This window comes from Labrus mixtus, chromosome 17 (assembly GCF_963584025.1).
Source record: "Labrus mixtus chromosome 17, fLabMix1.1, whole genome shotgun sequence".
NCBI classification, from domain to species: Eukaryota; Metazoa; Chordata; class Actinopteri; order Labriformes; family Labridae; genus Labrus; species Labrus mixtus.
Genome location: NC_083628.1, coordinates 14,157,172 through 14,174,265, shown reverse-complemented (window position 1 = coordinate 14,174,265; position 17,094 = coordinate 14,157,172). Strand labels below are relative to the sequence as shown.

At 38.3% G+C, this 17,094-nt stretch overlaps 2 protein-coding genes across 3 annotated transcripts; one reads left to right on the top strand and one right to left on the bottom strand.

Moving 5' to 3' along the window:
- Nucleotides 1-6,364: 6,364 nt before the first annotated feature.
- Nucleotides 6,365-11,670, top strand: LOC132992288 (fucosyltransferase 7 (alpha (1,3) fucosyltransferase)). Of its 2 annotated transcripts, none has more exons than XM_061061501.1 (3): nt 6,365-7,798; nt 8,720-8,835; nt 10,005-11,670. In XM_061061501.1, the coding sequence occupies exons 2-3, from the start codon at nt 8,833-8,835 to the stop codon at nt 11,088-11,090; spliced, it is 1,089 nt and encodes a 362-aa protein (XP_060917484.1). In that variant the 5' UTR covers nt 6,365-7,798; nt 8,720-8,832; the 3' UTR covers nt 11,091-11,670. The 2 variants fall into 2 exon arrangements, with proteins under 2 accessions (XP_060917484.1, XP_060917483.1); XM_061061500.1 differs by having other exon boundaries at nt 6,365-7,832.
- A 1,005-nt stretch (nt 11,671-12,675) lies between these two features.
- On the bottom strand, nt 12,676-16,262 carry pou5f3 (POU domain, class 5, transcription factor 3). The gene is made up of 5 exons (XM_061061762.1): nt 15,199-16,262; nt 14,937-15,048; nt 14,466-14,596; nt 14,075-14,239; nt 12,676-13,980 (listed from the first exon to the last, which is right to left on the bottom strand). Exons 1-5 carry the CDS (start codon nt 15,943-15,945, stop codon nt 13,720-13,722), a joined length of 1,416 nt encoding a protein of 471 aa, XP_060917745.1. The 5' UTR covers nt 15,946-16,262; the 3' UTR covers nt 12,676-13,719.
- Nucleotides 16,263-17,094: the final 832 nt, after the last annotated feature.

The window sequence follows — 17,094 nt, the reverse complement described above, 5'->3', positions numbered from 1 at the left end:
GATGAGAAGACTTATTTTTGGGGCTTTTGTGCCTTTATCGGAGAGATAGGACAGTGGATAGAGTTGGAAATCAGGGAGAGAGTGGGGAGTGACATGCAGGAGGAGCCACAGGTCGGATTTGAACTCGGCCGCCGACTTGGAGGACCATAGCCTTCGTACATGGACCGTGCGCACTAACCACTATGCCACTGGCCCCCCCTCAATAGTGTTTATTTGACCACCTTTTACTCTATATGGCCAAAAGTCTGTAGACACCTGAGCTTTAGATCATTTTTTTTAAATATGCAATTCTGAAATGATTGCGTTATTACGCTGCTAAAAATGGATTACACTGCTTATTTCAGTTTTTCCACAAGAGTTTTGGAACCCTACTGTGAATATTTTCTCCAATTAAGGCCCAAGTCTATTAATAAGAGCACTGACGCACTAAAGGGACTGATGTTTGGCGATAAGGCCTTGTTTTCAGTCTGAATTCCAAATTATCCCTGAAGTGCTGGACAGGGTTGAGATCAGGGCTACATGCATGCCACTCAGTTCCTTCCAAGCCAAAATCTGTTACCTTATGGACCTTGAAATTGTCCTGCAAACACAAGACTTTCTGACACTGTTTTTATTTGTATGATATATAAGATTCTTGGATTGGAGGATTTGAAGACAGCCCCAGAACTACAGAGTGCAAAGAGATATGTGTCCACACACTGCTGGCCACATTGTGGATTTCCTTTGATGTCTCTCGGTCAGTCTTGTCAATAGTGTGCCTGAGTTTTTGTGTCTCTTACATATGTAACCCTATAGGCTGGACATGTTTGTTTTGTGTTCATCCCACAGCCAACTTTCAGGTGTCATCGACATTCATGACTGAAAGAAAATGCTTTCACTATAGGCAGGTATTCGCTAAGGTGTCACCGTGGGGTTTCTGTGTTCAGGAAGAGGAGGGAGACAAAATAAAACAAGGAAGTTGTTATTGAGAAAAACAAGGTTGAAGCCAGAAAGTGAGGTAAAGATTCCAGAAAGATTAGAAACACATCAGCAGAGAAATGGCTTAAGCAAACTATGATAGAGTGTCAATACTTTCAAGAGGATTTCATGAGGGTGTGATCAACTGTCTTCAATGACTCTGTTCTGTGGAATCCACATGATTCAAGCATAGACTGTTTAAGGATAATTAAGGTAATTGAGTATGTACTATGTATTTTGTTTTGGAATGTAGGCTAAAAGAAAGGTGCTGTCCCTAAGATCTTAAACATCCTTAACAGTTAAACAACCTGACACAATGTCCTTCTTTTGTTGTTGCTGCCTAAAAAACCCTCATATGAATTTATTTGAAGGCATAGTAATTATATAATACCAGAAACATTATATCAAATCTGTACCTGCTTATATGAATCTGTGATCATTCATTTTCTACTATAGGAAATTCAGTATTGAAGGAAACTCACTATTGAACAAGATTACTTCAACAGTAGAAGCAATAATAAAAAGACACACAACTTGAACACAAGGCTACTTTGATTCCGTAATTCAGTAAATGGCATTATGCTATCAATTTTTAGTCACTTCACAAGTTGTTTGACATCAGGAAAAAAAAACATTTCCCTGACATAAATAAAATGGTATAAGGTATGAAAATGCAAACCTGAATACATTTTTTTTAAATTATTGATAAATAATATCTGAGTGAACACTGTAGTTTAAACTGGATGAAGGAGACTTTGATACCTTGCAGTGATTTTGAGTTGACTTTTGGCCTGCTTTATAATAAATCACAAAGTTATTCTGGTGTGTTTTATTTACATGCAACTTGAGTTTCTTGTGTTTTTTTGTTCTAACATGGGTGTCAAGGTTCGAGAAAAACTAAGAGGAGGGCCCAGATGCAGATCTAACAAAAAAATATTTATTTAAACAAAAAGGCCAAAGGCAAACACACAACTTACTACAGTAGAAAACTAGCCACGAGGAAACCAGACATCTACTGACACTGATAACTGACTGACAAACAACAATGAACTGACACAGAAGAGAAGAAACACAGAGACTAAATAGACATCAGACACAGGCGAGTCTAACAAGACACTGGTGAAGACAATCAGGGCAATCACACTGGGAAACACACAGAGGCAGGAATAAAAGAAACACTGAGGACAACTACAAACTAAAACATGAAACACTAAAGACACACAGAACTCAAGAATGAAACAAAACACACTAGAACATAAAGAAACAGTAGGATATGAAGTTACAAAATAACACATGAAACACTAACCTAGAAAACACACAAGGGAAACAACACCATCAGGGAAGAATGAGAACTAAAAACAACAAGAAAACCTAAACTCTGAAAATAAGAAACCAAATCATGACAATGGGTGTGTATATAGAAGCTCCATTTCAAACATTAAAATGCAATCTGTTGAAGCCTCTTTATTTACACTCTTACGGCCTTATAATACTATAGTATACGTTGATACTTAAAACATAAGACCATGAATACATTTTTTTTATTATCTATGACGCTTTCATTTGGAGCTTGGGGGGGTCAAGGCCTGCAGCCTGATCCAGCCTTAACAACAATGCATTTGAATGAACTGTTTTTCTGCACTATACTGCCCTCTTGTGGTATTTCATTATACTGATTTCCACTTCAGGGTTAAGACTTGTTTTTAGTCTTGAGTTTTTTTATTTAGTTCATAGGAGGAGTTTGGGATTTAAAAAAAAAACCATCAGCATTCATTACAACTAAGCAGAGACGTCAAGAGGAGTCATTTAAGTCCTTACACATTATCCTTTATATGAAGGGCCAACTCATTTTATAATCAGCCATATGGATTCATTAAACACCTGACATTAACTACTTGACATCCCTTATATGTAATCATGCAATTCTTTAATCTGGTGTTTTACAATCAATTTTTTTGTTCATGTTTTTATGGTTACTGATGCATTTTGTCTCTTGTCTCACTTTAGTAGTATCAGCTCAAACTAAAGAATAAGCAGCATGAGGGATAACAGTTGTGGTAATTGTACTTTTATAGTATCACAGCTTGTGACACCTGACTCAGAGGCTCTCAAGTGGATTCAAAAATCACAGTAAATGACCAGAAGTATGGACTATATGAAACTTGCTGCCTCCGGAAAACGTAAAACCAACACTCAGGATAGCTGCCATCCTCTGGAAATTGTAATTGAAACCTGCTTTATTGCCCAGCACTACTGCACCACACGCTAAGTCGCTTTGTGTATGTATACAATCAGGCCAACAGACTTGCCAGGATATTGAGAAGCCATTGAGATTGTTTAAAAAATATGAATTGTCAATTTATTTATTTTTTCCATTTTATGCATGCTTTTACACAATTGTCTTTTTGTGATTTAAGTTAAATGGTACTATATTATATTTATTTTTGGGAAAGGCACAGGTATTATCTTTCTTATAAATTATCAATTGTGCATTTCAGTATTTAAACAACTAGAGGGCAGCGTATGCTCTTCTTTTAGATTAACAATAAATTGGTGTTGTTAAAAAAATATATATGAGCTGTTAAATCTAGACTAATGTTGTGTTTGCACTGATCTTGTTAAGCAGACATATAGTTGCTGATTTTCAGTTTGTTCTCTTATTCTGTGTTTACTGGCTGTTACATCCTACTGATAGAGACAACTACAAGATGAAAAGAAGTCTTTATCCATTTCCAGAGTATGTCTCTGCATAAGAGGGCAGCTAATTACAGACCTGCCAACACTCTTCTGGTCAGTCTGTTCTGGCAGAGACAACCACCAACTGGGTCTATTGTGGCTCAGTTGGTAGAGTCCGTCATCTCCTAACCGGAAGGATGGGGGTTTGATCCCCAGCTCCAGCAGCTAATTGTCCAATGTCCCATGGGCAAGACACCTGCTGCTTTATCGGTGGCTTTATGAATGTGTACGAATGGGATTAGTTACTTCTGATGGTCACTTTACATCATCCTATCCCTCAGTGTACATGTTGCTGAATATTGATCTAAAAGTCCAGATGAAAACAGAATGACATGGCAGAAAATCAACTTATCTTAACACGCCTAAGTAAACAGCTTTTATCTGCTTAAAATCAGACAATGTAGGACATGAAATCTTGCAACTCAAGTCAAAAAACAAAGAGAATCTCATATGCTAATACTAGTAGGGATGGGCATACACTTTGCATGGATAGAATAATTCTTCTTCTTGAAAAGAAAAAGACAGAAACTTGTCAATTGGTTTCCTACTTGACATGACCCAGGTAAAAGTGACATTTGTATATGGTAAATGGACTTGAGCTTGCAATGCACTTTTCTAGTCTTCTGACTACTCAGAGCGCTTTTACACCACAGGTTACACCCATTCACACAATTCATGTTCCACTTGCCTGAAAAATGGCCTGAATCATCTCTACTAGGACTACCTAAAAAACTGTTGACTGTTAATTATAGTATGAGAAAAAGAGCAAACTAATTGCTTTAGACACTCGTCTCTGATGTAGGTAGATTGTGAATAAAATCAAAACACTAAATAATAGTGTGAGCAAGTTTGCATTATCTTTTAAAAGAAACCACTGTTGAGCAAACTGGGAGAGATATTTGTTCACATGGTTTTAGATACTATCAGGTTATCCTAATGCTGGAGTTTTAGTATATTTAAAATGTACATATAGGGGTGTTGAGTCAAAATTTCCCTTGAAGATATGCAACTGTGAGATTGTTTCTGAGTTTAAGACCTTCATACTGTTGGGTTATAAAAAGATTCTGTTTGTAGATCACCCTTAAAGGTCAACAAGGCTTTATTCAATAGGCGTTTATAGACCACAAGAACTTTTTCATAGTTATAGGAGCTGTTGGAACCCTGTTTAGAGGAACCTTTTTACCTCCTGCTTACTCTCCCAGCAACATGGTGGTGTGAATGCAGACAGAAAAAAAAACATGGTGTGTAGTTCCCAGAGAACTCCCAAGTGGATAGTTTCCCCCAAAATAACTAATGTAGCTCACAGGACCAGATTGACTTTCTCTATCATTTTAGAGTTAGTTTCCATGACAGTGAAAGCACTACACATCATTGTCCATGTTTTTATGTAGAACGTCTGAAAAAGTCTGATTAATGTAGCTGATGCTATCTTTTTTTTCTTCAATATTTTTTTTACATTGTTGTTTTTAGGAGGATCATTAATGATTCCTCACTTACATTATGAACCTTCAGAAACCTGGAAATGAATCCTGGTAATTTGCTGTGCCTGTGTTTGTAGAAGGCCAGAACATCAGTCACTCAGGTCACGCTGTCTGACCGTATATCTATTCTCCTCCTTCAACAGTAATGTCAATGCATGACTGCCATCTCATTGAACTGGCCCATCTTATGACAGCTCAGATCTAGGCCAAACCACACGATGCTTTTACCTATAGCCACCCTTCCTACTGTTCGTGTGACTTTGAACGGACCACAGCCTGTGAATAATGAGTGTACCATGAGCACCAACCAACACTCTTCTTTATGAAAATATGTGCTTCCTACACTGAAAAACTTGTGAATATAACAGGCTAATGTTTACCAAAAACTCATTGTTTTGTCCAGAGATTACTCTCATTCTCCACAGTTTCATCCAAAACATCCTAAATTCCAAATTGGTCAGATACACATCGTTTAGTAGAATAAATTAAGATTCAACTCAACAAAGCCATATTGTAGTGTATTGCATTTGACTGTGTACTTTTAGATAAAATTAAGTATGAGGGGTTAACTGATCTGTTGATAGTTCTCAATGTTTCTTAATTAATAACCACTCTAGTGTTTGCAAGATAAGACTAGGTAAATATTTTGAGTTGTTGTTGCTAACCTTGGTCATTTCAAAATAAAAAATGTAAATCATAAGACAGCTTCTTGCAGAAAGATAACAGGAAATGAGGGGTGAGAGATGAGGAATGACTCGCAAATACATACCAAGCATGACTCACAGTGGGAAAGTAACATCTATAGGCGGCAACTTAACCCCTTCATCTCTCTACACAGTCAAGACCTCCTTTTTATTTTAGTGGTATTAGATTTTTTTTTTGTGATTTTACATTATTATTATTTATTATTTAAACCACAATTTAATTACCTCACAGTGCAGCTATTTATATCAGATGGGAACAGATGGACAGTAATAGGTGCATGAAACAGCCTAAAAAGTTTATCCAAAATTATCTTTTATAACTTTGATGGTATGTGATTTAAGGAAAATATGATAAAAACGTAAAAACACTCTTCTGAGCGGTTAAAATCTGCTTCAGACAACAATTAAGTTCTGCAAAAAACCTAAGTAGTAATGATCCTTCTTCTTGATTCCTTTTTGTGACAGGGTTGTGTTTACACTAAAAAGCTCAAGCTCAGCTCAATGAAGAAGAGCCTCTTCCTTCTCTCCTTTCTGTTCTTGTTACGTCTGTCTCTTAATGGATGGACGGGAAGATTCCAGGTCCTGATGGACATAAATCCATCCTTCAGTAACACTGAAAAACTTGTGAATAAAACAGGAAACTTGTAATATTACAAAAAAATATAATGACTTCTATAACCTTTTTTAAGCCATCATGATACCACCTACATCCTTAATTTGTGATATAGTGGACACACTACAAATTTTCATTGGGCATTATTGTATCCATGACCAATTCACCTGTCTCTGTAAAAGATAATCCATTATTTTCCAAGAAATCAAAAGACCTATTTAGAAGACAAAAATAATCAATGTTTTTCTAGTAACAATATATCAATGACAATGGGGAAACCATTTACCACCAAATGCAACATACCAAGTCAATTTTAAAGCCCATGTAAGCTTAAATTAATTCTGTTTAAATCAGGTTGCCATAAGGAAAATTATTGAAACAAATGGTTGCTCAAAACACATTTCCACATAGACTTCTTATCTAGATTTAGAAAATATCCCATCTCGGCAACATTAAACTTAATCAAACCTGTTTTCTAAGTACCCCCTACTCCACAGTTTAGCAAGAAAGATGGACTCCTACTGGCTACCTGATTAGGAAAAAAGTTGCTCTGCACTTACAACATGTTCAATGATAAAGATCCAGAACCTGCTGTAAAGCAACCATCAGACCACAGACAAACTCAAGTGATTATATTGAGAATACGATGAATACAATAAGCTCTATTGACTCCCTAAAGAGGATATTCACTTGTTATGGCAGCTCACAAAAAGAGGAAATTAAATATAGTATATACGTTCTAAGATATACAAAATAAGGGTGGGGGATGTGATATATAGAAGATTGTTAGTGTAACATATATGTTTAAAATATATTTCAATTCCTAGATGTATAATTACACTCAAGAATATTTCTCTAAATTTGGGTATCATTAATATTCAAAGAAATAAATGGATCTTTTTCCTATCCAACACATTTACATCAAGTGATTTCTCAGTAGTTTGTGATCACCCTTGTGTAACACCCCCTTTAACTTTAGATTTTGATCAACACTTCCTCTTTCCCCATCAGTGCACACATGAAGCAAACACACCCTGCTTATGATCTGTTGATTTTGCAGAGTGTCGCTTAAGACGAAAATTAAGCACACAAAAAAAGCTAATTGTATCACATTTACTAGAAATCAGAAATTGTGGCTGGAAGGACAAGATGCTTGAAGTGTGTAACACAATGCTGCTAAGATTAGATTACATCAACCAAGCTCTCAGAGAGACACCTCAGCTTGATTCAAAGGGGTTCCGATTATGGTTTTCAAGCTCTCCATGTTCACCATCAGTTTCCAGCAGCGACCAAAAATGGTATTTGTGGTGACTGAGGAGAGCAGACTCATCTCAAAATCAGGTTTGTGTTTCTGACTTCCAACATGTCGTTTTCAATCATGCTTTATATTCCATCTATTGTATTAAAAACAGAAAACGATGAGCTGTATGTTAGAGCTGTCAATCTCAGGTGGCTGTGACTGACTTAACACATTTGGGGTAAAATACAAAAAGGATTTTTTTTTTTACCTTTCAACTCTCTTTCACTCTGCTACTGCAAGTAAGGCGAACAATGCCACCAACAGGAACATTTAACCACATCCTGTTCAGGGTTCATACCTCTGGAGGCTCAAAAATAACAAATCTTTTAAAAATATCTGTGATGTCTTGAGGTTTTTTTTATGTCAAACTCTCACACCTCTGCTGAAAACATTCTGGCTATAATCTTCTACAATGGCACCGCAAACATACAGTTACCTCTGTACACCGCGTGTGTCGCAGAAACTAAAGATAGCTCTTTATATCATACATTCATTATTCATTAAGATGTGTGGATATGGGGAATTAAATCAACTATATACATTTCAGTAACATATTCCAGGTGACGTGAAGAAGCAGAAACAATAGCTTGCAAGCCGGGTACAAATAGCTTTGCTATCAGCAGTAGTTATTACAATGTGCAGTGCAATAATAAACAGGTTTGCAATAAATCCTTACAATATACTGTAAGTATACAGTATGCACCAAAAACAGCTTAAGTTGAGTATACATCTTGGTAGTGTTCAAAAAGACTGGAAAGCCACAATAAGGGAGGATGTTTTGTTTTCAAACCTTATCAATGCATATTGAAAGGTGTAACTGTCCTCTACTTGGGCATTTCAGAAAATTGGTGACCCAAAAATATTTCATGGAAATATTGTGAAGTAATGAAAATGGGTGGGTCTTAATGTATGTTTTCTGTCCTTTTAGCAAAAAAAAGGAAGCGTTTACCCTGAGCAGAAAAAAAGTCATGGTCTGTGGTCTGAGTGGGTGATGGTGAGTCCTCTTCATACTGGGAGACACAGGCTGAGTCGGCGTCCCTGATGGTGAGTCCTTATTACAAGCCTTACATCTCCATGGGGGAACTTATTATAATGACTGTCACAGGAGACTTTCAGACTTGTTTTAAGAAAGTTCAGGAAAAAACATCAGGAGTGTTTTTTTTCTCTTTCTCTTTCTTCTATTCATGATTAAGATCAAAGTGCTTCTTGTTGAAAATGATCTGTTCATTTAAAGCTATTAGTCAATTACAAATGTTCGACAGCAGAGTGGACCAGGCCTGTAATTCTGGGCTATTTAATTTGGTTTTCTGTTTTTATTTCAAATCCCAAAGTGACAAATTATAACTTTTGTGACTGCCACTCCCTAAAAATACCCCCCTTTGAGATGGTGTCTTTAAGTTTCTGTTGTTGATGTATGTCAGTGCAAGGTCATGACTGCCAGCGGTTTTAATTTCTGTAAGCAGAATTAAAATGGGTGTGTGCATTAATTTAAAAAAAATCTAATTGGTCGGATACACATTGTTTAGTAAATTAAGATTCAACTTAACAAAGCCATATTGTAGTGTATTGCATTTGACTGTGTACTTTTAGATAAAATTAAGTATGAGGGGTTAACTGATCTGTTGATAGTTCTCAATGTTTCTTAATTAATAACCACTCTAGTGTTTGCAAGATAAGACTAGGTAAATATTTTGAGTTGTTGTTGCTAACCTTGGTCATTTCAAAATAAAAAATGTAAATCATAAGACAGCTTCTTGCAGAAAGATAACAGGAAATGAGGGGTGAGAGATGAGGAATGACTCGCAAATACATACCAAGCATGACTCACAGTGGGAAAGTAACATCTATAGGCAGCAACTTAACCCCTTCATCTCTCTACATAGTCAAGACCTCCTTTTTATTTTAGTGGTATTAGATTTTTTTTTGTGATTTTACATTATTATTATTTATTATTTAAACCACAATTTGATTACCTCACAGTGCAGCTATTTATATCAGATAGGAACAGATGGACAGCAATAGGTTCATGAAACAGCCTAAAAAGTTTATCCAAAATTATCTTTTATAACTTTGATGGTATGTGATTTAAGGAAAATTGGATAAAAACGTAAAAACACTCTTCTGAGCGGTTAAAATCTGCTTCAGACAAAAAATAAGGTCTGCAAAAAACCTAAGTAGTAATGATCCTTCTTCTTGCTTCCTTTTTGTGACAGGGTTGTGTTAACACTAAAAAGCTCAAGCTCAGCTCAATGAAGAAGAGCCTCTTCGTTCTCTCCTTTCTGATCTTGTTACGTCTGTCTCTTCTTTATGGATGGACGGGAAGATTCCAGGCCCTGATGGACATAAATCCATCCTTCGGTAACAAGCCCAGCAATAGCAGAAATATAACCATCCTGCTTTGGTACTGGCCCTTCGGCAGGTCGTTAAGCCTCAGGGGGGATGTGTGCTGGGATCTCTACCACATCCCTCACTGCAGGCTGGTGGATCAGTGCTCCCTGTTCCCCTCGGCGGATGTGGTGGTGTTCCACAGCCGGGAGCTGGTACAGGGCCGCAAAAAGCTGCCCTTTGACCTCCCACGTCCGCCGGGCCAGAGGTGGGCCTGGATGTCCCTGGAGGCCCCTGTTTACAGCAGCAACTTGAGTCAGTTGGATAATCTCTTCAACATTACCATAACCTACAGGAGGGATGCTGATGTCACTATTCCATATGGCGAGCTGCTACCAAAGGAGGATGAAGGCGTAGAAGATGTCCCACAGAATAAAAGCTTTTTGGTTTGTTGGGTTGTCAGCAACTACAAGAACCAGCACAAGAGAAGCATGGTGTATAAGGAGCTAAGTGAAACTGTTCCTGTGAAGGTTTACGGCCGTTGGACAAAGAAGCCTCTTCCCTCCAGAGCCCTCATAACTACAATCTCTCGCTGCTACTTCTATTTGTCGTTTGAGAACTCAGTTGGTAAAGATTACATCACAGAGAAGCTGTGGAGGAATGCTTATAAAGGCGGGGCAGTGCCTGTAGTCATTGGGCCACCAATAGATGATTACAAAGCTGTGGCTCCACCTAATTCTTTCATCCATGTTGATGAGTTTGCATCTGTAAAAGACTTAGGAAAGTATCTGCAACAGTTAGCGGGGGATAAGGAACGCTACAGTGAATATTTTAAGTGGAAAAAAGAGTGGAGAGTGAAGCTGTACACAGACTGGAGGGAGAGACTGTGTAAAGTCTGCTCACAGTACGATAGGTTACCTCAGCACAAAGTTTACTCTGACCTAGAAGCCTGGGTCAATGCTATTAGCAACTGAGAAAAACTAAGGCTTGTTTTTGATTGTTAGCTTGATTTGATCACATTTTGTGTGTTTAGTTTTAATATTTTGCCAATAAGAAACCTGATACATTCAAAAAAGATGAAAAATGGATGATATTTATTAAACCACCTAAATAATTTCATTCACCAATTCAGGAAGGTTTGGTTTGGATTGTTGGAAAATGTACACTCAGCTACACAAGACACTCAGCTAACATGCTTTGTGAAAAAGAACAAATTGGAGTAAATCCATCGCACTTTATCAAATAGATGATGTCTCTGGACAATAGTTTTTTTGTAATATGCATTCTACCAGTCCCACATTTGAGTAAAATGTGTAAATTGATACCTCTATGTGAAGCAGCAGTTTTGCAGCTGCGGCTAGTTTAGCTAATCATATTAGATTTGGGGTTAGTGGATTTCAGTTGTGGTAGTTAAAGTGGGGCCTTTGAGCAGAGGCCAGCCATTTCTCCACTTCCAGTTCCAACACCTGCTTGGCTGTAGCTTCATGAAAAATGTATCAATTTGGTATTACTCTTAAATTCTCAATAAGGACATAAATAAAACAATACACCTGATGACTCTGATTTGATGACTTACTTGCTACACTTGCGTTCTGTAATGCCATACTACAGCATACCATTGCTCAATGGTTACTGTGATGGGAACGGATAGACCCTGATATAGCCTAATGTAGCCTTAAATAATTAAGTAAATGTCTTAAAGAATACAGATTCCTTTTTGGTGTAGACATGTATTATGCCTTTAAAAACAAAAAATCATATGAAGTTTAAAAAACAATGTGTCTACTTATATTAAAATACTTTCCTATGGAGGTCAACATGGAAAAAATTGGGACCATCCCCAAAATAAATGAAAACATAAGGCTGTAAATACTGAAATACATTAACTGGGCAGTCTCATTCTAAAGCTTGAAAGACCGGGGCTTGTAATGAATATACTGCTATACGACACCGCTGCAATTAGGAGTTCCAGCACTCAATATGATATTGAAAATAGCATGTCCCGTGTATAGACATTTTTATTTTGACATATTTGGGATTTTTAAGTTGTGAAGGACTAATAAGTGACTTTAACATTAATTTTATACCCATCTTACCAAGTCATTGTTTACCATAGGAAAAAATGCTGTTTTATGGCATGAAATTGATCGATTACAGACACCCAACCTCCTGAAACTGTAACCTATGTCCAGCTGAAGGTAATTATAGGTGCAGTGGTTCTGTTGTCTGGGGAACATCGTTGCCACCGGGAGACAATTTGTTCTGTCCTTCAGGTAATGCATGATTAAATCACATCTGGTTGCAAATGAAGATACGCTTTAAAGTAAGAGTAGCCTTATTAGATTGCACAAAAAATATATTTTACTGTGTGAGTAGAGTCATGTTTACTGGAAAAAGAAATAATTTGTACAGTTGGCAAATATGTACACACATTGAAAAGTTTTACTATATAATCAGTTTAACTGATTAGATGCAGAGTAACATTTCAATAATTTATAGTTTAATCCATCTACAAGCAGTTCAATAAGAAGGTATGATTGTACTCTCAGAGCAGTTGGGTAGTGTTATTCATTAAGCAAGTTTCCTTACCATTTATATAGAAGTATTTCTGTGCTTGTTTCATTTTTACTCAGTTTCTGAAGTCGTGGGGACTTTAAAGTCATGGGTCAAGTGAAGTGGCTGAATGACATGTTGGAAATTTTCAGAGTAAAATTAAAACTTTTTTAAAACACAACCCTAAAAGAGAAACACTCAGTGAGCAGCCAAACACATTTTAGTTGAGTGTTTCATTAGCAAAAATCTTTTACAATAAAATCAAAATGAGGTTCTGAAATATAAGCTGGGTCTCGCTGCCAATCACCTGGGATGTTAGAAAAATACTGAGCAATTGTGAGAACCAGCTAAGAAACATGTGAATAACTATTCATTGGTCACATCCCCCAAAAATATAATTTTGAATATCATAATCCCACTTCCAGCTAAAATTTTTGTAGATCTTTGGGCTTGTCATGTATGCTGCACATATGTAGAAAAAAAACAACAAATATTACTCAACTTAAAAAAGGCAACTTGTGCAAATTCATTGAAAACATGCCTCTTGATCTTTTCAGATAAGACAAAAAGGTATTGCACAAATGTTGACTAAAATGGCTTAAATTGTGTGGTTCCTTCATTAGACCAGAGCATTCCTCATCTGAGTTACAGAAAACCTCCCCAGAATTTAGCTTATAATACCCTGGCTCTTCAACCATAGTTTTACATCCTAACGCCTTCGGTGGAAGAATTATTGCAGTAACACTTAAATTTTTCAGCTTATGACTAAAACCTATAGAATAGTTCACTATACAATGCCTAATAAAGCAAAACCATAGAAAACATTTTTTGGTTCAAGTCACAAAAGTTGGCATTGATTTGCAGGTCACAGAAGCGCCATGGAGGTTCCTTTGATACAATTTCTAAACTGACACTAAATCAGTTTTCTCCACTTCACTGCTGCAGAATCCAAAAGGCATGATTAGTCGATCTGGATCAAGAAGTTCACCCTCCACTTGATTTGGAAGACTTATCATTAAGAAGGCAATCTGTGGTTCTGCCCGAGCATGTTTATCCAGTCAGGTGACTAACCAGTCCGGGGTGCAGGGCTTGTTTCAGGACGTCCGGCCGGTGAAGTTGGGCCATGTAGAGTGTCGGAGGAGGGGCATTGGGGTAGCTAGAAGTCGGGTAGCCCTGACTAGGAATGGGAGAGTGTACCATGTTCAGTGGGGAAGGACTCTGTTCATAGTACTGGCCGTCGCACTCCTCATCTGTTGGCAGGGCCAGGCGCTTTCCTTTCTGTCTCCGGTTGCAGAACCAAACACGCACCACCTGGGAAGAAACATCACTTGTATTTTAAAAATGTGACACAATATAAAAAAAAAAAAAACATGCACAGTGAATCCCTTTCCGAGTTAGTACTTACATCTCTCTCCAGACCCAGATCATCTGAGATGTGTGTGATCTCCTGGGTGTTGGGCTTGGGACACTTTATAAAGTAGGACTCAAGAGCAGAGCGCACCGCTCCCTCTAGGCTGGTCCTCCTCTTCCGCTTTCTGGTGTCAACAAATACTCTCTCAATCTTATACATCTGTTGAGTCAGAAACATGGTATTATGGTTTAAATCCACAGTTGCCCCCAAACAGTTTAAGGCCAATAGATGGCATGTTACACTTCACAGGAGTGGAAGGTCTTGGATTCAGGTTTGCTCAGCAGGAAATTAGCAAAGCCTGAAAAGACCAACTGATCCCATAGAGTTTGGTGATCATCTGTTGTCTTGCTAACTAGTTGGCAGATGTCAAGAGTTGCATACTTACATCCTGGGGATTGTCAGAAGTCTCTGCCTCATTCAGCCATCTTTGAAGAAGAGGCTTCAGCTTGCACATGTTCTTGAAGCTCAACTGCAAGGCCTCAAATCTGCAAATGGTCGTCTGGCTAAACATCTTCCCTACATAAAGAAACAAAGGTCACGTATTAATACTATAAATGGTTGATTTGCATACCAAAACTACTCAGTTAAATAAAGATACTTGAATACGAGCAGGACATTGACTTTATGTATGTTTTACATGGGTGATGTCTTCGTATACATCTGCTGCAAAAGCAGATTATACATTTCATCACCAGAAACGTTTTAGATAACGAAGCTGATACAGTGTTCGCAAAAACATGAGTACAAAACAAAAAACAGTAACATTTATACACGAGTTAAAATGCCCTGCGTTTAAAAAGAAACATACACCTTACACAGAGTAGCCTTCAATGTGAACCAGTGATTCCATACTCACCATAAAGGTTACCGAGGGCAAGGCCAACATCTGCTTGAGTGAATCCTAGAGTAATGCGTTTGTGTTTCAGTTCCTTGGCGAACTGCTCCAGTTCTTCAGTAGAAAGATTCTCCTGTAGAACAACAGCAAATAAAATATTTGAGATACTAAAATTGTGTGCACTTAACTGTGAAACATGTTCCCTTCCGTCTGCACTGTTTTCAATTACAACGAAGACTCATGGTTAAAAGTGGAGGCCTTTTCTTCTTATGACTGGTCTTACCTCCTCGGAGTCGCTGCAGCCGCCACTCGAGGAGCCGCTGCTCCGCGCCGATGAGGCCGGGTTTTGCGTCAGAGGCCCGCTGGTCGCCTGAGGTGGATTTACGCTGAAAAACGCGTTCCCTGGAAGCCCGTTGCTCGGGGGTGAAGGGGACATGGATGGAGAAGACGCAGAGGAGGTAGAGGGATTTTGATTGCTACTTCCGGGTGGTGTGATGTGGGTGATCCCCGGCCAGAAAGATGGGTTCCAGGCCGGAAAATAGGAGACCCCGTGGGGAATGGAGGCTGCTGGGTACTGCTGAACCTTTATCTCCGTTGAGTAGCCATCATCGTTGTCCTTCTCGGATTTGATCTCCGGAAGTTTGATCTGCTCCCTGGTCTCAGCTATGGGGGGACTCAAATTTACAGGCTGGGTAGCTGCTGTGACGCCGGGTACCTGGCCGGTGTACTCTTGCGCAGCAAAGGGATACCAATGCTTGGGTTGCCCAAACTCTCCAGCCTGCAGTTCCGATCCCCTGTAGTCGCTTGTGATTTGGGGGAAAGGGAAAAAGGTCTGCGCAGAAGCCGGTGCGATCCCACCATACGCGGTTTTGTTGTAAAGGAGGCTCGGGTCTGGCAGCACGCCGTGAGGAAGTTGAAACGACGCAGCGCTGCCAAGAGTATCTTGGCCCAAAATCTGGGTGCAAGGGTTGGTCCGGCTGAAGTCGTAAGGCCGGGTTTGGCAGTCAGGACTGTGCGATCTTTCAGACATCTTCCGAATAGACACCGCTCGCCCCAAAAGTAACCAAAAAGTTAGAGGTGACTTGTTTTAAATCTGTTCATCCGTTTCAAGTCAACACGAAAATGCTGCCCGATAATTACCAAAGGTTGTCGGACATCAAAGTACACTCGTGTTGGGTAAAAGTTGAAATCGAAGCAGCGCCGTTTTGGTTCAACTCAACCACCATTACGCCTCCAGCCTACTCCATGTAGTCTTGTCTTTTACACCTCCAACCTCACTTCCAAGCTCAAATGCTCCTGTCCAGCCCCAGCTCCACAGCTTTTCCTAATCACAGCTGCGGGTGGTGCGGATCGCCCAATCTCGTCACCCATTGGCTGGCACAGACAATTGAGCACAGCTGATTGAGAAATTTCGAATGACCTTGATGGCTCCCAAAGTAGTGGGCGTGTTTTAAGTGTTTTCACAACTTTAAGCCATTATCTCTGCACACTGATGTTTTAAGTGGAGTTTTTACGCGCAATGCGTATATATATAATATATATATATTTATAATTGACAAGTTTTATGTCACCCGAAAATGCATATTTAAGTTGCATAATAAGAATGGCTCACTACTCCTATAAATACATATTGTAACACTACAGATAATTTGCCCACCTTAATTATAATGCTCGGTTTGTTTAAATTATTCAGCTCAAGGGAAATGGCTTTGATATTTAAAATCCCTGTCATTGGGGTTTAATTCATTTTAATCATTAACAATTATCTTAAAGAAATCGAATGAACTAACATTGGCATCATGAGTTCCCAACATACCACACAACCAGGTTATGACCATGTAATTTTTTTTATTTTCAGAATTTTTGACAACAGTAGATTATGGCAACACTTAAAAAAACAATTGAAATGTTGTATTTTGAAGGAAGGTAATGCACTGCCTGCAAACGACACCTTTCTTAAGATAATAAAATGTAAATAGTTGTGAAAGCTCCTTTGTGAAAATCTTTGTAGCATTATATGTTTTAACATCCCATGCTTTTGTTCGGTCTTTTAAACTCATTTAACTTTAGGCTATGCTAAACTTTGTTTCCTTATTGGAATCATGGATTGAGAAATTAAACGTGGAAACACTTATTTTGCACAATTGAATATAAAAATTGAAAATAATAAAAAAAAAAT

Bases quoted from the DNA above. Each gene is read 5' to 3' on its own strand.
- pou5f3 (XM_061061762.1), bottom strand. From the start codon at position 15,945: ATGTCTGAAAGATCGCACAGTCCTGACTGCCAAACCCGGCCTTACGAC. The intron at 15,049-15,198 runs GTAAGACCAGTC...GTTGTTCTACAG, and splicing joins GCTGCAGCGACTCCGAGGAG to GAGAATCTTTCTACTGAAGA. The intron at 13,981-14,074 runs GTAAGTACTAAC...GTTTCTTCCCAG, and splicing joins ATCTGGGTCTGGAGAGAGAT to GTGGTGCGTGTTTGGTTCTG.